Source organism: Mchenga conophoros, linkage group LG23 (genome assembly GCF_057382185.1).
Source record: "Mchenga conophoros isolate Kocher_MC1m ecotype Shallow Benthic linkage group LG23, M_conophoros_male_GT1.1, whole genome shotgun sequence".
Classification (NCBI taxonomy): Eukaryota; Metazoa; Chordata; class Actinopteri; order Cichliformes; family Cichlidae; genus Mchenga; species Mchenga conophoros.
The window spans coordinates 29,666,459-29,681,440 of record NC_140547.1 but is presented as its reverse complement, the minus strand read 5'-3'; the positions used below and the strand labels follow the sequence as shown (position 1 = coordinate 29,681,440).

The 14,982-nt window shown below is 44.3% G+C and overlaps 1 protein-coding gene across 6 annotated transcripts; it reads left to right on the top strand.

The window, feature by feature from the left end:
- Positions 1-238: 238 nt before the first annotated feature.
- Positions 239-3,903, top strand: LOC146547585 (uncharacterized). Of its 6 annotated transcripts, none has more exons than XM_085265133.1 (6): positions 239-430; positions 588-778; positions 1,296-1,495; positions 2,647-2,720; positions 3,104-3,182; positions 3,497-3,903. In XM_085265133.1, coding segments are annotated over exons 2-6 (528 nt in total). In that variant the 5' UTR covers positions 239-430; positions 588-604; the 3' UTR covers positions 3,498-3,903. The 6 variants fall into 6 exon arrangements, with proteins under 6 accessions (XP_085121259.1, XP_085121258.1, XP_085121262.1 ...); XM_085265132.1 differs by having other exon boundaries at positions 557-778; XM_085265135.1 differs by having other exon boundaries at positions 240-379.
- Positions 3,904-14,982: the final 11,079 nt, after the last annotated feature.

Sequence of the window (14,982 nt, the reverse complement as noted above, 5' to 3'; positions counted from 1 at the left end):
AAACAATTCTGTGTCATGGCCCTGTGCCTTCCCGGCTAGCCCAGTCTGGCTACAAGTGTTTTTACCTCTATTGTCCCTTCTCTCTTCCCTCTTGTGCTCTGCGCACCACCGGGGCGGAGTTCACTGTGGACTCCCGCCCCTGGCTCCCGCACCTGCAAGCAATCTCCTGTGATCAGCGCTCACTCTAGCTCTGTACTTAAGGCGGCAACTGGAGGTGCCTCGTTGCTGGATTATTGTGTAACTCTTGTTAGTGTTCCGTCGATTCTCTAGCCTCTTCGAGTAAAGACCCGTGAGCTATTCTCATGTTGTTCTCCTGTCTCTGTGCTAGATGCTATCCGCCTGCCTGAGGACTTTCCACCCCTGCTTGGTTGAGAGTTGGGTGAGTCGGTGTGGTCCGAGCTGGACGAAGAATCCCTGGGAGGAGGAATATGTGTGTTGGTGTTTTCTCTAAAACTTCCCTCGTGACCCTTGGAACCCCCTGGACCCGTTTCCCTGCACTTGTAGATAACGCACTTGGTGACTGTAGAAAATAAACTACCTACTGTTGTGATTTCAGTCTGTGCTAGTCCTTCCTGTGCCCGTGACAGAATAATCCAGCCACGAAATGGACTCCACAGACTCAACACCTGCTGCGGCAACCACGATCTCTCTGGAGGGAATAGTGCAATGTTACAAACAGATGTTAATTCAACTCAGCGGGGAAGTGGCAGCGCTGACCCAGGCTCTCGCCCAACATATTCTGCTGCCGGAAAGCCCGCCTCCCATGGCATCTTCGCAGGTAACTCTCACTGCTGTCGCTATGCCTGCTGCCACAGCCACTCAGGCATCTGGCGTCATAGCCCCATTTTCACTAGATTAACTGTTACCCACACCTGAGACGTTTTCTGGGGAACTGGGGGAATGTGCGGGATTCTTAACACAGTGTACTATGCTGTTCAAACAGTTGCCAAATATGTTCACTAGCGACGGGGTTAAAATTGCGTCCCTGACCCAGTTGCTTCATGATCGAGCTTTGACCTGGGCTCAGGCTCTGCTGCAGGCCAGCCCTGAAATTTCTTATGATGACTTTCTGGCCCGTTTCAAGGCAGTATTTGATAAGGGCTCCAGTGCGGAGGCTGCCGGCCACCGTTTGATCAACCTAAGACAAGGTAGTGGCTGACTATTCGATTGATTTTTGGACCCTGACTGTGCAAGCTAATTGGGGCTCTGAGGCTCTAAGAACCACTCTGTTAAATAATGTCAACGAGGAGCTTAAAGATGAAATAATGATGCGTGAAATCCCTTCCTCTCTGGAGGTGCTTATGTCACTATGCATCCAGGTGGATGACTGCCTACGGGCGCGCCGGGCCTCACGGAAACAGTCGTTTCGGGAACTTCCAGTATCGAGGGAGGACCAGCCTGAGTCACGGGAAGCCCAGAGTGTCAGGGAGGATGAGGGGGAACAGCCAATGCAGCTAGGTCACTCGTGGCTCTCGCTGGCGGAACAACAGCAGGGGTGAGTGTTTAAATTGTGGCCGTAAAGGTCATTTCATCTGCGCCTGTCCTGCGCTGGCAAAAGGGCCAGTAATTGAGAGGGTACTGGTGGGCGACCTGTCTGGCAAACACCCTCTTCCATGTTTGTTGCTGGCCGCTACACTCACTTTTCGGACTGAGTCATATTCTCTCTCCGCTCTGGTAGATTCAGGAGCGGAACAAAACTTTATTGATTCCTCACTAGTTGCTAAGCTCCACATTCACACCAAGCCTCTGCCAAATCCTCAGCCTTATTCGGTCAACGTTTGCCAGACATAACTCTTGTCACCTTACCTATCGCCCTCACCCTCTCCGGCAATCACACAGAGAACATTAGCTTTTGTGTTTTCAAGGCTCCTGTCACCCCCCCACGTGTTAGGCTACCCATGGCTAATGCAACATAACCCACATATTGATTGGCAAAAGGAGCAGATTACGGGATGGAGCACTGAATGCCATATGAACTGCTTTCGGGCTGCCACTCCACCTGTGCCTTCCTCCTCCCCACGGGAGCCCTCTCTGTCCATGGATCTGTCATCGGTGCGTCGTATCTATCATGATCTAGCAGCAGTGTTCAGTAAAAATAAAGCACTGTCTCTCCCACCTCACCGGCCCTACGATTGCGCCACTGACCTCCTCCCAGGGGCTCCCTTGCCCTCTGCCCGTCTCTATAGCCTCACCCAGCCTGAGAGGGAGGCCATTGAAAAATATATCACTGACTCTCTGGCTGCAGGCATTATCCGCCCGTCGTCATCTCCTGTGGGGGCAGGTTTCTTTTTTGTAGAAAAAAAGACAAGACTCCGGCCATGCATAGATTTCCGTGGGCTTAACAAAATCACTGTAAAAAAACAAATACCCCCTACCGCTTCTGACATCGGCCTTTGAACTGCTTCAGGGGGCCACCGTGTTTAGCAAGCTCGACCTCTGTAATGCCTACCACTTTGTGAGAATTCGTGAGGGAGACGAATGGAAGACAGCGTTCAACACACCCCTTGGGCATTTTGAATATCTGGTGATGCCCTTCGGATTTACCAATGCCCCAACAGTATTCCAAGCTCTTGTTAATGATGCGCTGAGAGATTTCATTAATCAATGTGCCTTTGTTTATCTGGATGATATTCTCATTTTCTCCAGGTCCCAGGCAGAACACAAGGTCCATGTCCGACAGATACTTCAACGACTCCTGGAGAACAGACCGTTCGTGAAGGGTGAGAAATGTAAATTCCATGTCAACACTGTGGCTTTCCAGGGTTACATCATCGCTCGGGGAGATCTGAAGCCTGACCCGGAGAAGGTTTGGGTCATTGTGCACTGGCCTCGGCCCCCCAACCGTCTCCAGCTCCAGCGCTTCCTTGGATTCGCCAATTTCTATCGGCGCTTCATTATAGACTTCAGTAAGATCACTTTACCACTCACCAAACTCACCTATCCAAAAAACCCTTTCAGTGGGACCCGGCTACTCAGGAAGCTTTCGACCTACTGAAAAATAAGTTTGCCACTGCTCCTATCCTCCGTCAGCCTAACCTCCAGCAGCAGTTCGTGCACATGGCTTGGCACAAAGGTTAGTCTCTCCTCTGGCTTTCATCCACAGAACAATGGACAAGCAGAGAGAACAAACAGGAACTCGAAGCAGCCCTGCGGTGCATAGTCTCCCACAACCAAACCACCTGGTACGAGCATAGTCATGGCCCTGTGCCTTCCCGGCTAGCCCAGTCTGGCTACAAGTGTTTTTGCCTCTATTGTCCCTTCTCTCTTCCCTCTTGTGCTCTGCGCACCACCGGGGCAGAGTTCACTGTGGACTCCCGCACCTGCAAGCAATCTCCTGTGATCAGCGCTCACTCTAGCTCTGTACTTAAGGTGGCAACTGGAGGTGCCTCGTTGCTGGATTATTGTGTAACTCTTGTTAGTGTTCCGTCGATTCTCTAGCCTCTTCGAGTAAAGACCCGTGAGCTATTCTCATGTTGTTCTCCTGTCTCTGTGCTAGATGCTATCCGCCTGCCTGAGGACTTTCCACCCCTGCTTGGTTGAGAGTTGGGTGAGTCAGTGTGGCCCGAGCTGGACGAAGAATCCCTGGGAGGAGGAGTATGTGTGTTGGTGTTTTCTCTAAAACTTCCCTCGTGACCCTTGGAACCCCCTGGACCTGTTTCCCTACACTTGTAGATATAGGAATTGGTGACTCTGGAAAATAAACTACCTACTGTTGTGATTTCAGTCTGTGATAGTCCTTCCTGTGCCGGTGACATTCTGTCTGTCAACATATGAAAAAGTTGAAGGTGCACAACCTAGCAATGGGAAAAGAGCGCTTTTGTTTGTTTTCCTGTTTTTGCCCAGCGTCTATTAGCAATTTGCTCAGATAGCTGAAATGGTAGATGCCCAAACAGCTGGATTAACTGTGGAAAAACTACCCAGCAAAAGGGAAAAGAGTGCAATTGTCAGACATGCTCACTTAATAAAGAGAGCCCCAGGAGTTGAGGGCGTGCTTTATTACGAGGCTGATGTTTCAGTCTTATGCAAGGAAGTGTTTTAATATGAAAAGCTATCCCATCTTTGGATGGGGAGACTGATAAAGCAAGTATTACTGCTTAAAAAGTGAAATTTACTGTTTGAAAAATGCAAGCGTTAGAGCTTAATCTTCTCTCAAATATTAACCTGTGTCTTGTTTGTATGTGTGGGGAGCAGCCAGGCTGGGTCATATTAGAATGAAATAAAATTCTTATCTTACACTTATAAACTTGTTCAGGTTAGAGACCAGATTAGAAGTTTGCTCAGGTCTTTCTATGGGATATGAGGGATTTACTTCTGAACATTTCTGAACACTGACTCGAAACACAAGTAAAAGGTCAAAATTTTAAAATGTACTCTATACTAGTTAAAGATTTAAATTGTTGACAATATGTCATGTATATTATTTTAGTCTTTGGAAAATGTCTGAAATGTCTTCTTTTTAACACATTTACTAAATATCAAGGTATTGGCCGACTTGAACAAGATGTGGAGGCAATGTTATTTTGTTTTCGTACAGTTTTCGTCAATTTTTTTTTTTGGATGAAAACCAGATGATAACTAAATAAAAATACTGGCCCTTAGACTTTTAGTAGATTTCTTCAATCAATTTGAAACTCCTAAATAGCCTCATTCTCGAGTTATCACAAACTTGGGTTTCCATGCCAACCCACTGCCCGTCTGTACACCCGATGGTGTGATGACAATACCCCACCAGCTTTTTATGTCTAAGGAGTAATAAAAACGAATGCATGAGGACAAAATCTATCATGAATGTACTATTTCATCAACAAATAAAAACAGATGAAAATGCTGTGTCGAGATGAAATCCAATCAGAACTAATTAACTTGTGTCGAAGGACGGGACAAGTTTGGAAGTGATCCAGTCAGCAGTAATCTTCATGTGCAGCAGGATCAGATGCGCACATTTGCTCTGTCATCGAGAATCACGGTCAGTTCGAGGGAGGACTCTCTGTTTCTCATGAGAATGCAACAAAATATCAACGCTGGGGAGGAAGAGAAGAGCAGACATATGGACACATTTCACATTTAATATCAGGGTAAGGAAGAGGATTTGTAAACCAAAAAACTTTTACACTTTATATTTTAGTCGACTAAATCAGCTTTATATTTAGTCTATGATCATCTTATGGTATTGTCGTCTGAAGCTCGACTAAAACTAAAAAAACATTAAGATGCTTAAATTATGACTTAAACCAAATCAGTCTGTTTGCTTTCATCATAATAGTGGAGATGCATTTTCTGATTTTTTTGTAAATATGACTTGCTAATTCATATTTTCTAAGATCTTTCATTGATATTTATGGTCAAAAATCGAATTTCCTTCAGTGCAAAATATATTAAGTATAAAATCACTGATTTTACTTCAATTACTCCCAAACTGCAGGATTTTCTCTCACATTAAAAAGCAAAAAAAAAAAATTACACTGAAAATAAAAATAAATGCTCCACTATTAAAATAATAGTGGAAATAACAAATACAAACTGAAAAGGAAACGCTGCATCGGCCTTTATGCAATCATATTGTACCTAGGGCTGAACGATATATCGCATTTGCGATAATATCGCGACATGATCAAGTGCAATTTTCTAACAGCAAAGGCTGCGATTATACTCTGCTCGGGTTAAACGTAATATATAAGTCACTTAGACAACCTAAAAATGTTATTGTTGGGCTTTTTTCAGTGTTTTGTTTGTTCGTGAGTAAATCGGTTTGGCTGAGATTAAAGTTATTAGATTAGATAAAATAAAACTTAATTAATCCCCCGGGTGGGTTCCTCCTTGGTTTTCACACAGCTGACTAAACGTCAAACAGAAAACTTATTAAACAGAAGTATGAGACAGTCGAGAATTTACACCAGTGTCTGGTTATATTTTAGATAGCAAGAAGCAGACGGCCGAGTTTATTAAACTCCACCGAGACAGCGGTGACGCTAATCAGAACTAGCCTTCTGATTAGCTAATCGCGAATGTGAGTACGATGAATTCCTGGAGGAGTTCCAGGCTACATTCTCCCCTCCGGTTTCGGAGGACGATGCCGCGCAGAAGTTGCTGGGGCTCCGTCAGGGGCGGCGCAGTATTGCGGAGTACCTAGTTGACTTCCGTACCCGAGCGGTTGCCGTAGGTTGGCCCGATTCGGCCCTCCGTGGGGTTTTTTTGCGGTCACTAAACGACCAGATGAAGGACCAACTAGCATTTCACGAGGAGACTAGATCCTTTGAAGAATTAGCATCCCTCGCCCGTAGGCGTCCAATTTCACGCCTTTAAATTTTAAAGGCGTGTTTGTGTGTGTGTTTATACAATTGCTATTATGTTTGCACTTTATGTGTAATGTTACTGACTGCAGAGATCAGTAAGATGTGTGTATTTTTTATTTATTAGTTTTATTTATTTAATATTATTTTTTAATTGAATGACTGTCTTGTAGTTCACAGATGTCGAAAAACTGAGTGTGGTAAAGCCACTGATTTTTTTTATATATATTTCTGCAATCTGCACATTGTACTGACTTTCATTTTAATGTTTACACCAGGGTTCCTTGTCAGCACTTTATGCTCAGATGTTTGTAAGCTAAAAATAAACTATTGTGTATGTTCAAATATACTGTTGTGATTGAAGAAGTTAAATAAAAATGTCAGTCATCAATTCATGCATCACCTCATGTCATCATAACAGAGGTCTGTCTTCCAGGAAAGAACAGTTTAAAATTAATGTAATATAGTATTGGCCATACTATATGATGTATTGCTTGTCTTTGTTTAATAATACAGAAGACAAAGACCTTAAAAAATAATCGCATATCGCATCGCAATCGCAATATTGGGGCAAAAAATCGCAATTAGATTATTTTCCATAATCGTTCAGCCCTAATTGTACCTCACCAAAAAAAAAAGTAGGTAGAACAGAACAACAAATGTCTGTTACATCATCATTTTTCAATTCATTTATAAATTCACCAGATAACAGGATATGAACCTCTTTTCCTTTTTCTCTCTTCTCCATAATTTTCTTCCTAACTGTTTTTTATCCTTTGCTTTATCCAGTTTTGCCTTTGTTATCTTCTTCTAAATGTCCAAGTTCAGCTGAGGGTGACTTAAGTTTCTGATTAGGTTTGTTATTACAAACATTTTGTGGTGTGGTGGTTACTTTGTTACTTTTTTGTCTTCAATCACATGAAGAGCTTCCACGTTAACAATACGTGCCTCTGCCACTGTACAAGTGTTACATGTGCACGAAACAGAGTGGCTCACAGTCAGACATATGGGAGGCTGACTGACGGGTTAAACTGTCTGGGCCGTGAATGCTGAAAATTGGCCGATGTCACCTAATCAGCTTAAACTTACAACAGAAAATTAATAGTGTTTCTATATTTCCTCTTCTTGGATTCATGTATTGTGAGAATACAGACCTTTTACCTGGTAAATGTGACATAGTGAGTGCAGCCCTCCAGCAAACCAACTTAGCATTCCCCATGCAATCCAAATCCAAACTGGTTAAAAAGCTGACAGGAAGCAACCTTAAATTTGGACATTTAGTCATCGCTGTGAAACAGGGCACCCTAAATCTAACAGGAATAAGAAAAGCCCACACTTGGAGCAGACACCTGCAACAACTTTATGTGATTCTGGAAAGTGCTGAATGCAGTCTGGAACTCTCAAGCCCTCAAGTCCTAAGCTGATTTTAACACAGTTTTCAACTTTAAAAGGACTGAGTGTGAAACATTAAAAGTTAGGAGAAAGCATTTTCAACCAGCCAGTATGTGCTCTGCATGAACATAAACATTTGACAAGCAAAACAAGAGAATCCAGATGGAACTGAGTCAGGATTTTAATAATAGACATTAAAAGAGATAGACATCCTGAATAATGACTTCAGATGCTTTTTCTCTATAATTCAGTGAACAAAGACGGTGGTTATCCTGCTCTCACCTGCAAAGAGCCAATCAACAGGGGCCATGGGGAACATATGAGCCAGTGATTTGGTTCCTCTCAAGCATGCGCAAGGTAGGACTTTAAAACAGTTTCAGCTTTGTGGTTCGGGCTTATCTACTCACTATCTTATAAGTTTGTAAGTGTGCCGTGTTTGTTGACTAACCATTTAACCCCTTAATGTCACTCCTGGATGTAATTCTCCATGGTTTCTCTTTCGGGGCGAGACAGGTTATACAATCTGCTGGAGGGCAGCGATGCACCCGGGAGCAGCTCAATAGCACAGTCATATGGACGGTGAGGCGGGAGTGAGAGCGCCTCGTCTTTACTGAACACCTGCCGAAGATCGTGATAGTCGGAGGGCACGGAAGAGAGATCCGGTGCGGGTGGCGGGACTCCGTTCCGCTGAGGCGGAGGGAACGGCTGACCTCAGGCAGTTCGCCAGACAAAACACACTCCAGCTCGCGATACTCTTTCCGGCCCAATCTATGTGTGGGTTATGTCTCTGTAGCCAGGGGTAGCCTAAGATAAGCGGGGTGTCAGGAGCGGGAAAAGTGAAAAAGGACAGCTGCTCTTGGTGGTTACCTGATGTGACTAACCGTACAGGCGCGGTTTGGTGAGTTATGTATGCAAACACTTGGTTGTTCAATGTGGACGCAGGGATGGGCGGTTCGAGTGGGGTAAGAGACACAGCTAACCTCTTAGCCAGCTTCTCATCCATAAGGTTCTGTTCCGCCCCGGAGTCCACCAACGCGGGGCATGTAAAAGTCTGGTTAGGAGTCACAATAGTAACGGACAGTAACAATCGGGGTCTACTAGTGCTTAGAGCGCTGCCCACCCGTATCCCCGAACTCACCGGTGGGCCGGGTCGTTTGGGCGGACCGGGCAAACAGCGATGCGGTGACCGGGCCTCCCACAGTACAGGCATTCTCCAGCCCGAAATCGGCGTTCCCTCTCCTCCGGAGACAGCCGAGAGCGTCCGATCTGCATGGGTTCGGGCGGGGGAGGCGACGGAGAGCGCGCACACGCAGCCGGGGGCGGGGGCGGAGAAACGCGGATCCCGGGGCGCAATACGGAGCCCATAGGCTTAAGCCGCCGCTCGGCATCCCTCTCCTGCAAGCGTCTATCGATCCTACGGGCGAGGGATGCTAATTCTTCAAAGGATCTAGTCTCCTCGTGAAATGCTAGTTGGTCCTTCATCTGGTCGTTTAGTGACCGCAAAAAAACCCCACGGAGGGCCGAATCGGGCCAACCTACGGCAACCGCTCGGGTACGGAAGTCAACTAGGTACTCCGCAATACTGCGCCGCCCCTGACGGAGCCCCAGCAACTTCTGCGCGGCATCGTCCTCCGAAACCGGAGGGGAGAATGTAGCCTGGAACTCCTCCAGGAATTCATCGTACTCACATTCGCGAATGGGGTGAGAGGTTAAGTAAGCCTCAGCCCATGCTAGAGCACGTCCCCGTAACAATCCCACGAAGTGGGAGATCTTAGCGGCATCTGTGGGAAAAGCGTGAGGCGTGCGGCTGAAAAATAAGGAGCACTGGAAAAGGAACCCCCCACACAGGTCTAACTCCCCGTGGAAGGGTTCCAGCGACGGAGGCGAAACACTGCGGTGCACGGGGTCGGGCGGCCTGGTTTGCAGCTTATCCTGAGTGTCGCTGAGCTCTTGGTAACGGTCTTGGAGAGACTGGAGCTGCTGATCGTGGCGACCGAGGATAGCACCCTGTTTATTAATAGCGGAGCGGAGTGGATCTGCTGGGTCCATACTGGCCAGTCCGTACTGTCATGAACCGAAGTTCCGTGCGCAAGCTGGACCCAGAAGCAGAACACACACACACCAGGGTAGGAGGGAATAAAGAAAGCAAATTTATTATAACTAAAGGTGTCCCGTGAGGGTAGCCGAAAAAACAACGTATGGAACCAGAAGAAACCGAGGGACTGGGGAGGTGAACTGCGCAGGGAACGCCGAGAGCGGGGCTGTGAGAAGGGAGGTAGCCGGGCTGAGTGAACCAGAGGGGGGGGGCTCCAAAAGGGTCGAGACGGCGAGGCTGATAGTGCTTCCGAATCTCAGGCGGACAGGTGGACAGGCAGGTGGCTCGCAAAAACGCCGAGTTGTGATCGCTGAGAGGCGACTACGGACTGGCGTGGAGCAGCAGGTAGGGCAGGATTAAATAGATCGAGGGAGATTATCAGTTCAATTCAATTCAATTTTATTTATATAGCGCCAAATCACAACAAAAGTCGCCTCAAGGCGCTTCAATGGTCTTGTATGTCTTCCATTTTCTGATGATTGCTCCCACAGTTGATTTTTTCACACCAAGCTGCTTGCCTATTGTAGATTCACTCTTCCCAGTCTGGTGCAGGTCTACAATACTTTTCCTGGTGTCCTTCGAAAGCTCTTTGGTCTTGGCCATGGCAGAGTTTGGAGTCTGACTGTTTGAGGCTGTGGACAGGTGTCTTTTATACAGATGATGAGTTCAAACAGGTGCCATTCATACAGGTAACGAGTGGGGGACAGAAAAGCTTCTTACAGAAGACGTTACAGGTCTGTGAGAGCCAGAGATTTTCCTTGTTTGAGGTGACCAAATACTTATTTTCCACCCTAATTTACGAATAAATTCTTTACAAATCCTACCATGTGAATTCATGGATTTTTTTTTCACATTCTGTCTCTCACAGTTGAAGTGTACCTCTGGTGCAAATTACTGACCTCTGTCATCATTTTAAGTGGAGGAACTTGCACAATCGGTGGCTGACTAAATACGTTTTTGCCCCACTGTATATGAGATGGATTGAAATGGATTGAATGATAAAGCGGATGAAGATGGATGGATGGATGGATGAATGATTAACGAAACCGTCATTTCATGAAACTTTATTAACGTGTACATGTGTAAATTACAGAAAAATGGCATCAGTTTAATGTTTTTTAAGGAAAAAAAATCACAACGTTTTTTATTGTTTTGTACAACAGATTTGACTGGTCATTCTACAGATGCCTTTTTTATTTCCCTCTGACCATTAAAATTAAAGTTATGACTCCTCTCGCCATTGATTTAGAAAAGGGCTTCAAAAATAACTAACCAGGAGCATTGCCAAGATGGCTGCCAAGTGCTCGACCAGACTGACATTGTTAATACCAAAGCACATAAATTATGGTGACAACTTTGGGGCGGTTTAAATCTTTTTTTTTAGTGTAGCTGACTACCCAGAGGTCTCTGGGTTAGAGTAAACTGAGGCGAACCTTAGCTGATGGGCTCAATGAAATGGAAAAGAGTGTTGGACACAGACACTCATTTCTTTGCAGATTACAAGAATTTGATTATGACGTCTATTTTCTTCACAGAATCTACTCATTCAGTGAGTTCCAGGGAAAAAGAAAAATCAAATAAGTGGTTATAAGGCAAAACCAAACTGCATGGAACAATAGCGTGTCAGGTTCCAGGATCTGCAGGGCATGTAATGGTTTCGATTTCCACCCACGCAACTCCAAGTTCCTACACTTCCTGCGGACAACAACACAACAACAAGGCAACCTCACTACAGATCTCTTCTGCTTCCTCTCAGGCGATGATTTTAAGCCTGTGTGAATACTCTGCTCACCCACTTCTTTCTGTAACAGCACAAGTGGCCTCAGCGTCACTCTTCAAGAACTGTTTGTACAGGTTTCGGTCAGCCCTCAACGTCCACCCACAGGGTTACTTTAGATTTTTTTTGATTTCCCATCCAGCCTTGCAACCCTGGATTTACGGTTTTACAAACTGTCCACTGGAACAGGTGCTAAAGCATCAGAAAAAAAAGGTACACATGTACTTATTGATCAGCCCCACAACTGCAAGGCCAGCCTTGATTCGAGATTTCAAGACAAAAGCTTTCCACTACCAGAAACTTTCTGTGGAAAAACATTTTTGTAGTAAACTTTTTTTTTTATTTACATTACTTTTGTTCCCTTCCCTTGTTCCTTTCTCTTTCCTTCTGCCCTGCAGGAATCCTCCAAGCAGCTGGTTACAAAATAAGCTCTGGACCACATGCTGGACTTTGGGGAATGTTGGTGTTGAAATCGCCAAAAAGGAAAAGAAGAGGTTGAGCTCACTTGTAGAAACATAAAGATCTGGCAATGGCTTTCTGTCAGTAGAGACGGTTAAAAAGGGAGGAGACTCTCGGGAACCACCTGACATTTTCTCATTATTTTCATTTAATGTAATCCTTTTTATCTTACCAGTGGGGTTTAAGGTCTTCGAGCTTATTGCCTCCGACCTGCACAAGTTCATATATGGCTGTGGATGTCCTTGTGTACATGTCTATTTAAAAGCTGCACTTTCTTTTTGAACGTCCATTTAAGATTAGCCTAGATGATACCTGCAGCTGTTTCAGTGGGTCAGTTTTTTGTGAGTCACAGCTCTTTGATCACCAAACGCAACATCTTTTTCCTCCTGTTACCCCAACCGTTTCTTTCTATTTACGACCCTTTTTCTTGTGCTGTAAATAAATCCAATTTTCGAGACCTTGAAGTCTGTGAACTTGGCATGCCACGGATGAAAAGTGTGTCTTTGAAGCATCTTCTTAGATGTCCTTCCTTTTACAACGGCCTATATTTAGGCGCTGTAATTGCTCCACTTGTGGCATAATGCTGTGGAGGATCAAACACGTAGGGTCATACATGAAGCAGTAATGACTTGACAGTACCTGTGCCGCCTCACTTGAACTGTATTTATGCTGTTGAGCATTAGGAGAAAGCCACACAGTCACGGTCGATTTAAGTGAGTGTGTGTGTGTGTGTGTGTGTGTGTGTGTGTGTGTGTGTGTGTGTGTGTGTGTGTGTGTGTGTGTGTGTGTGGACCAACTCTATTAAACATACATCTTCCCTTTGGGCAGAATCACTCTTCCCTCTGTGTCTGATTCACCCCTCGGGGAGCAATCACTCTTCAGTGCCTTCAATACCTTTCCAGACAGTTGTTTTGCACCGCCTATCAACGTCAGAGCTGCACTTCTCTTGGTTTCGCTTATTTCTGATTTGCCTTGTCGCTTTGATTTGACAGTACTTCTCTGCCTTCATCTGCTCTCAGCAGCAGAGTCGTCCGCCGCCCACATGCATTCATCATGCAAAATAATGAGTTCCTATTTCCGTGTGAATTTGCTGGCCATACTGAATATGTTCGCTTCTCTACTGAATATGTATTTTTGCTTTCTTTCTTTTTTCTTTGATTGTTTTATTGAATTGGATTTCAGGTATTGAAGCTGAAAAAGTCAATGCTAACATATATCAACTGTTTTAGTTTTTTGGCCCTTGACGTCACAAATTTTTCGGCCATTGTCTACCAATCAGAAGGTCAGTGAGTCCTTAATCTGTATGGTAAAGTATCCTTGGGCAAGATAGCGAACACTGGGTTGCCCTCAGTGCATCCAATGGAGTGTGAGTGTGAGCATTAGAAAGTGCTTAGACTTTGATAAAAACGCTATGTGCGAATGAGACAGTTTGAGTGCTTGACTGAGTAGATGGGTGCAATAAAAGAACCAGTTTAGCCAGCCTCCTGTTATAATACCACTATTTATCTATCCATTCGATAACCAGACTGTAAGTTAGCTACTCTCCATTGAACTGATAAAAACAAAATAGCTGGCTAATATAGTGGAGCTGTTTAGCAGCTAAAGAGACAAATTTTAAAAAATTTTAATGACGAACACAGAAATGTATTTTAACTTATTTTTATCATTTATTTACTATTTATTTATTTATTTTGACTTACATTCTATTCATCTTATATGCAGAAATACACTCCAAATTAAGATTACATGTACTCCACACCTGCTCTACTAACTTGATTTTGCATTGTGAGCACTATAGATTGTGTGAATTGTATGAAAAAATAAGTTAGGACATCCAGTCATAAATTACCAGCTACCACTGACAAGCTCTGTTATCAAGCTGCAGGTCATAAACAGTGTAGGTGTAACACACAGACACAAACACACACACTCACCTGCCTTTTAGAGCTGATCAAACAGTGAAGAAAACACTGAAAGTTCTCTTACCAAAACAAGCGAGCCACAATAGCTATCAGATCATTTCAGTAAAAAATACTCCAAAAGGCACAAATACCACAAAATTGATGTTGAGGTCCAGTTCATTGTCTCCAGTTCGGGAGGTGAGAGCTGCAGATTACAGCTGCCTGTGTCGACATACCTGTCAAAAAACTGTCCATTCCCCTAATTTTCCATCCTTGGAGGTGTTAGGAAGGGGGAAACTAGGAGAAGCCAAAACTATTTTTTACCAGGTTCTGAACATGCTTTTTCATACAGAAGAGGTGGCTGTCTATGGATAATTAGCTATCAGAAGTAATTAGCCCATAAGCGTGCAATTTTACAGTCTGAAACACCCCTGCTCACCACGTCAGGTTTGTTGTAATAAAATGTGATGATGAGATGCTCGTCTTGAGTCTTTGAAACAAGACTTCCAAAAAACAGTGGGTGACATCACAGAAGCTATATCCATCTTTAGCTGTCTCTGATTTTTTTTCTTTTCTTCTCTGCTGCTGTCTCCAAGTTGCCAAAAATTACCACAGCTTCAAACTTAAGATGTAGATGATTGTGATCAACATATCCCCAATTTGCCATGTCAGGGCAAATAACCCTTGGTGTTATATTTAAATGCACTTGGTATCCAATATGTAGATAACAAACTTAAACGACACACAAAATAATTATCATAATTGAAAAGTATATGCACTTTCATATCAAGTGAAACAAGTTAAGAAAATCTGTGATTTCAGTCTCTCTTTTGTATATTTTGTTGCAATTTCTTCTCTACATCAAAAACTGTGACAGTATCTGACCCCCTGGGATAGAAAAACCAATTGAACTTGGAGATGAAAGCTATTGTTGATCGGTTTCTCAGTATTTAACCAGAGCACGGTTTAATTATTAGCTAAAATGATCATTTGGGCTCACCAAACAAGTGGAAATTAAGAAAGGACACTTTTGTTGGCTAAAATATAGACCACAGCGAATTTAATTTG

Bases quoted from the DNA above. Each gene is read 5' to 3' on its own strand.
- LOC146547585 (XM_085265133.1), top strand. From the start codon at position 605: ATGGACTCCACAGACTCAACACCTGCTGCGGCAACCACGATCTCTCTG. The intron at 1,496-2,646 runs GTGAGTGTTTAA...CATTTTCTCCAG, and splicing joins CTGGCGGAACAACAGCAGGG to GTCCCAGGCAGAACACAAGG. The intron at 2,721-3,103 runs GTGAGAAATGTA...TTTCATCCACAG, and splicing joins GAACAGACCGTTCGTGAAGG to AACAATGGACAAGCAGAGAG.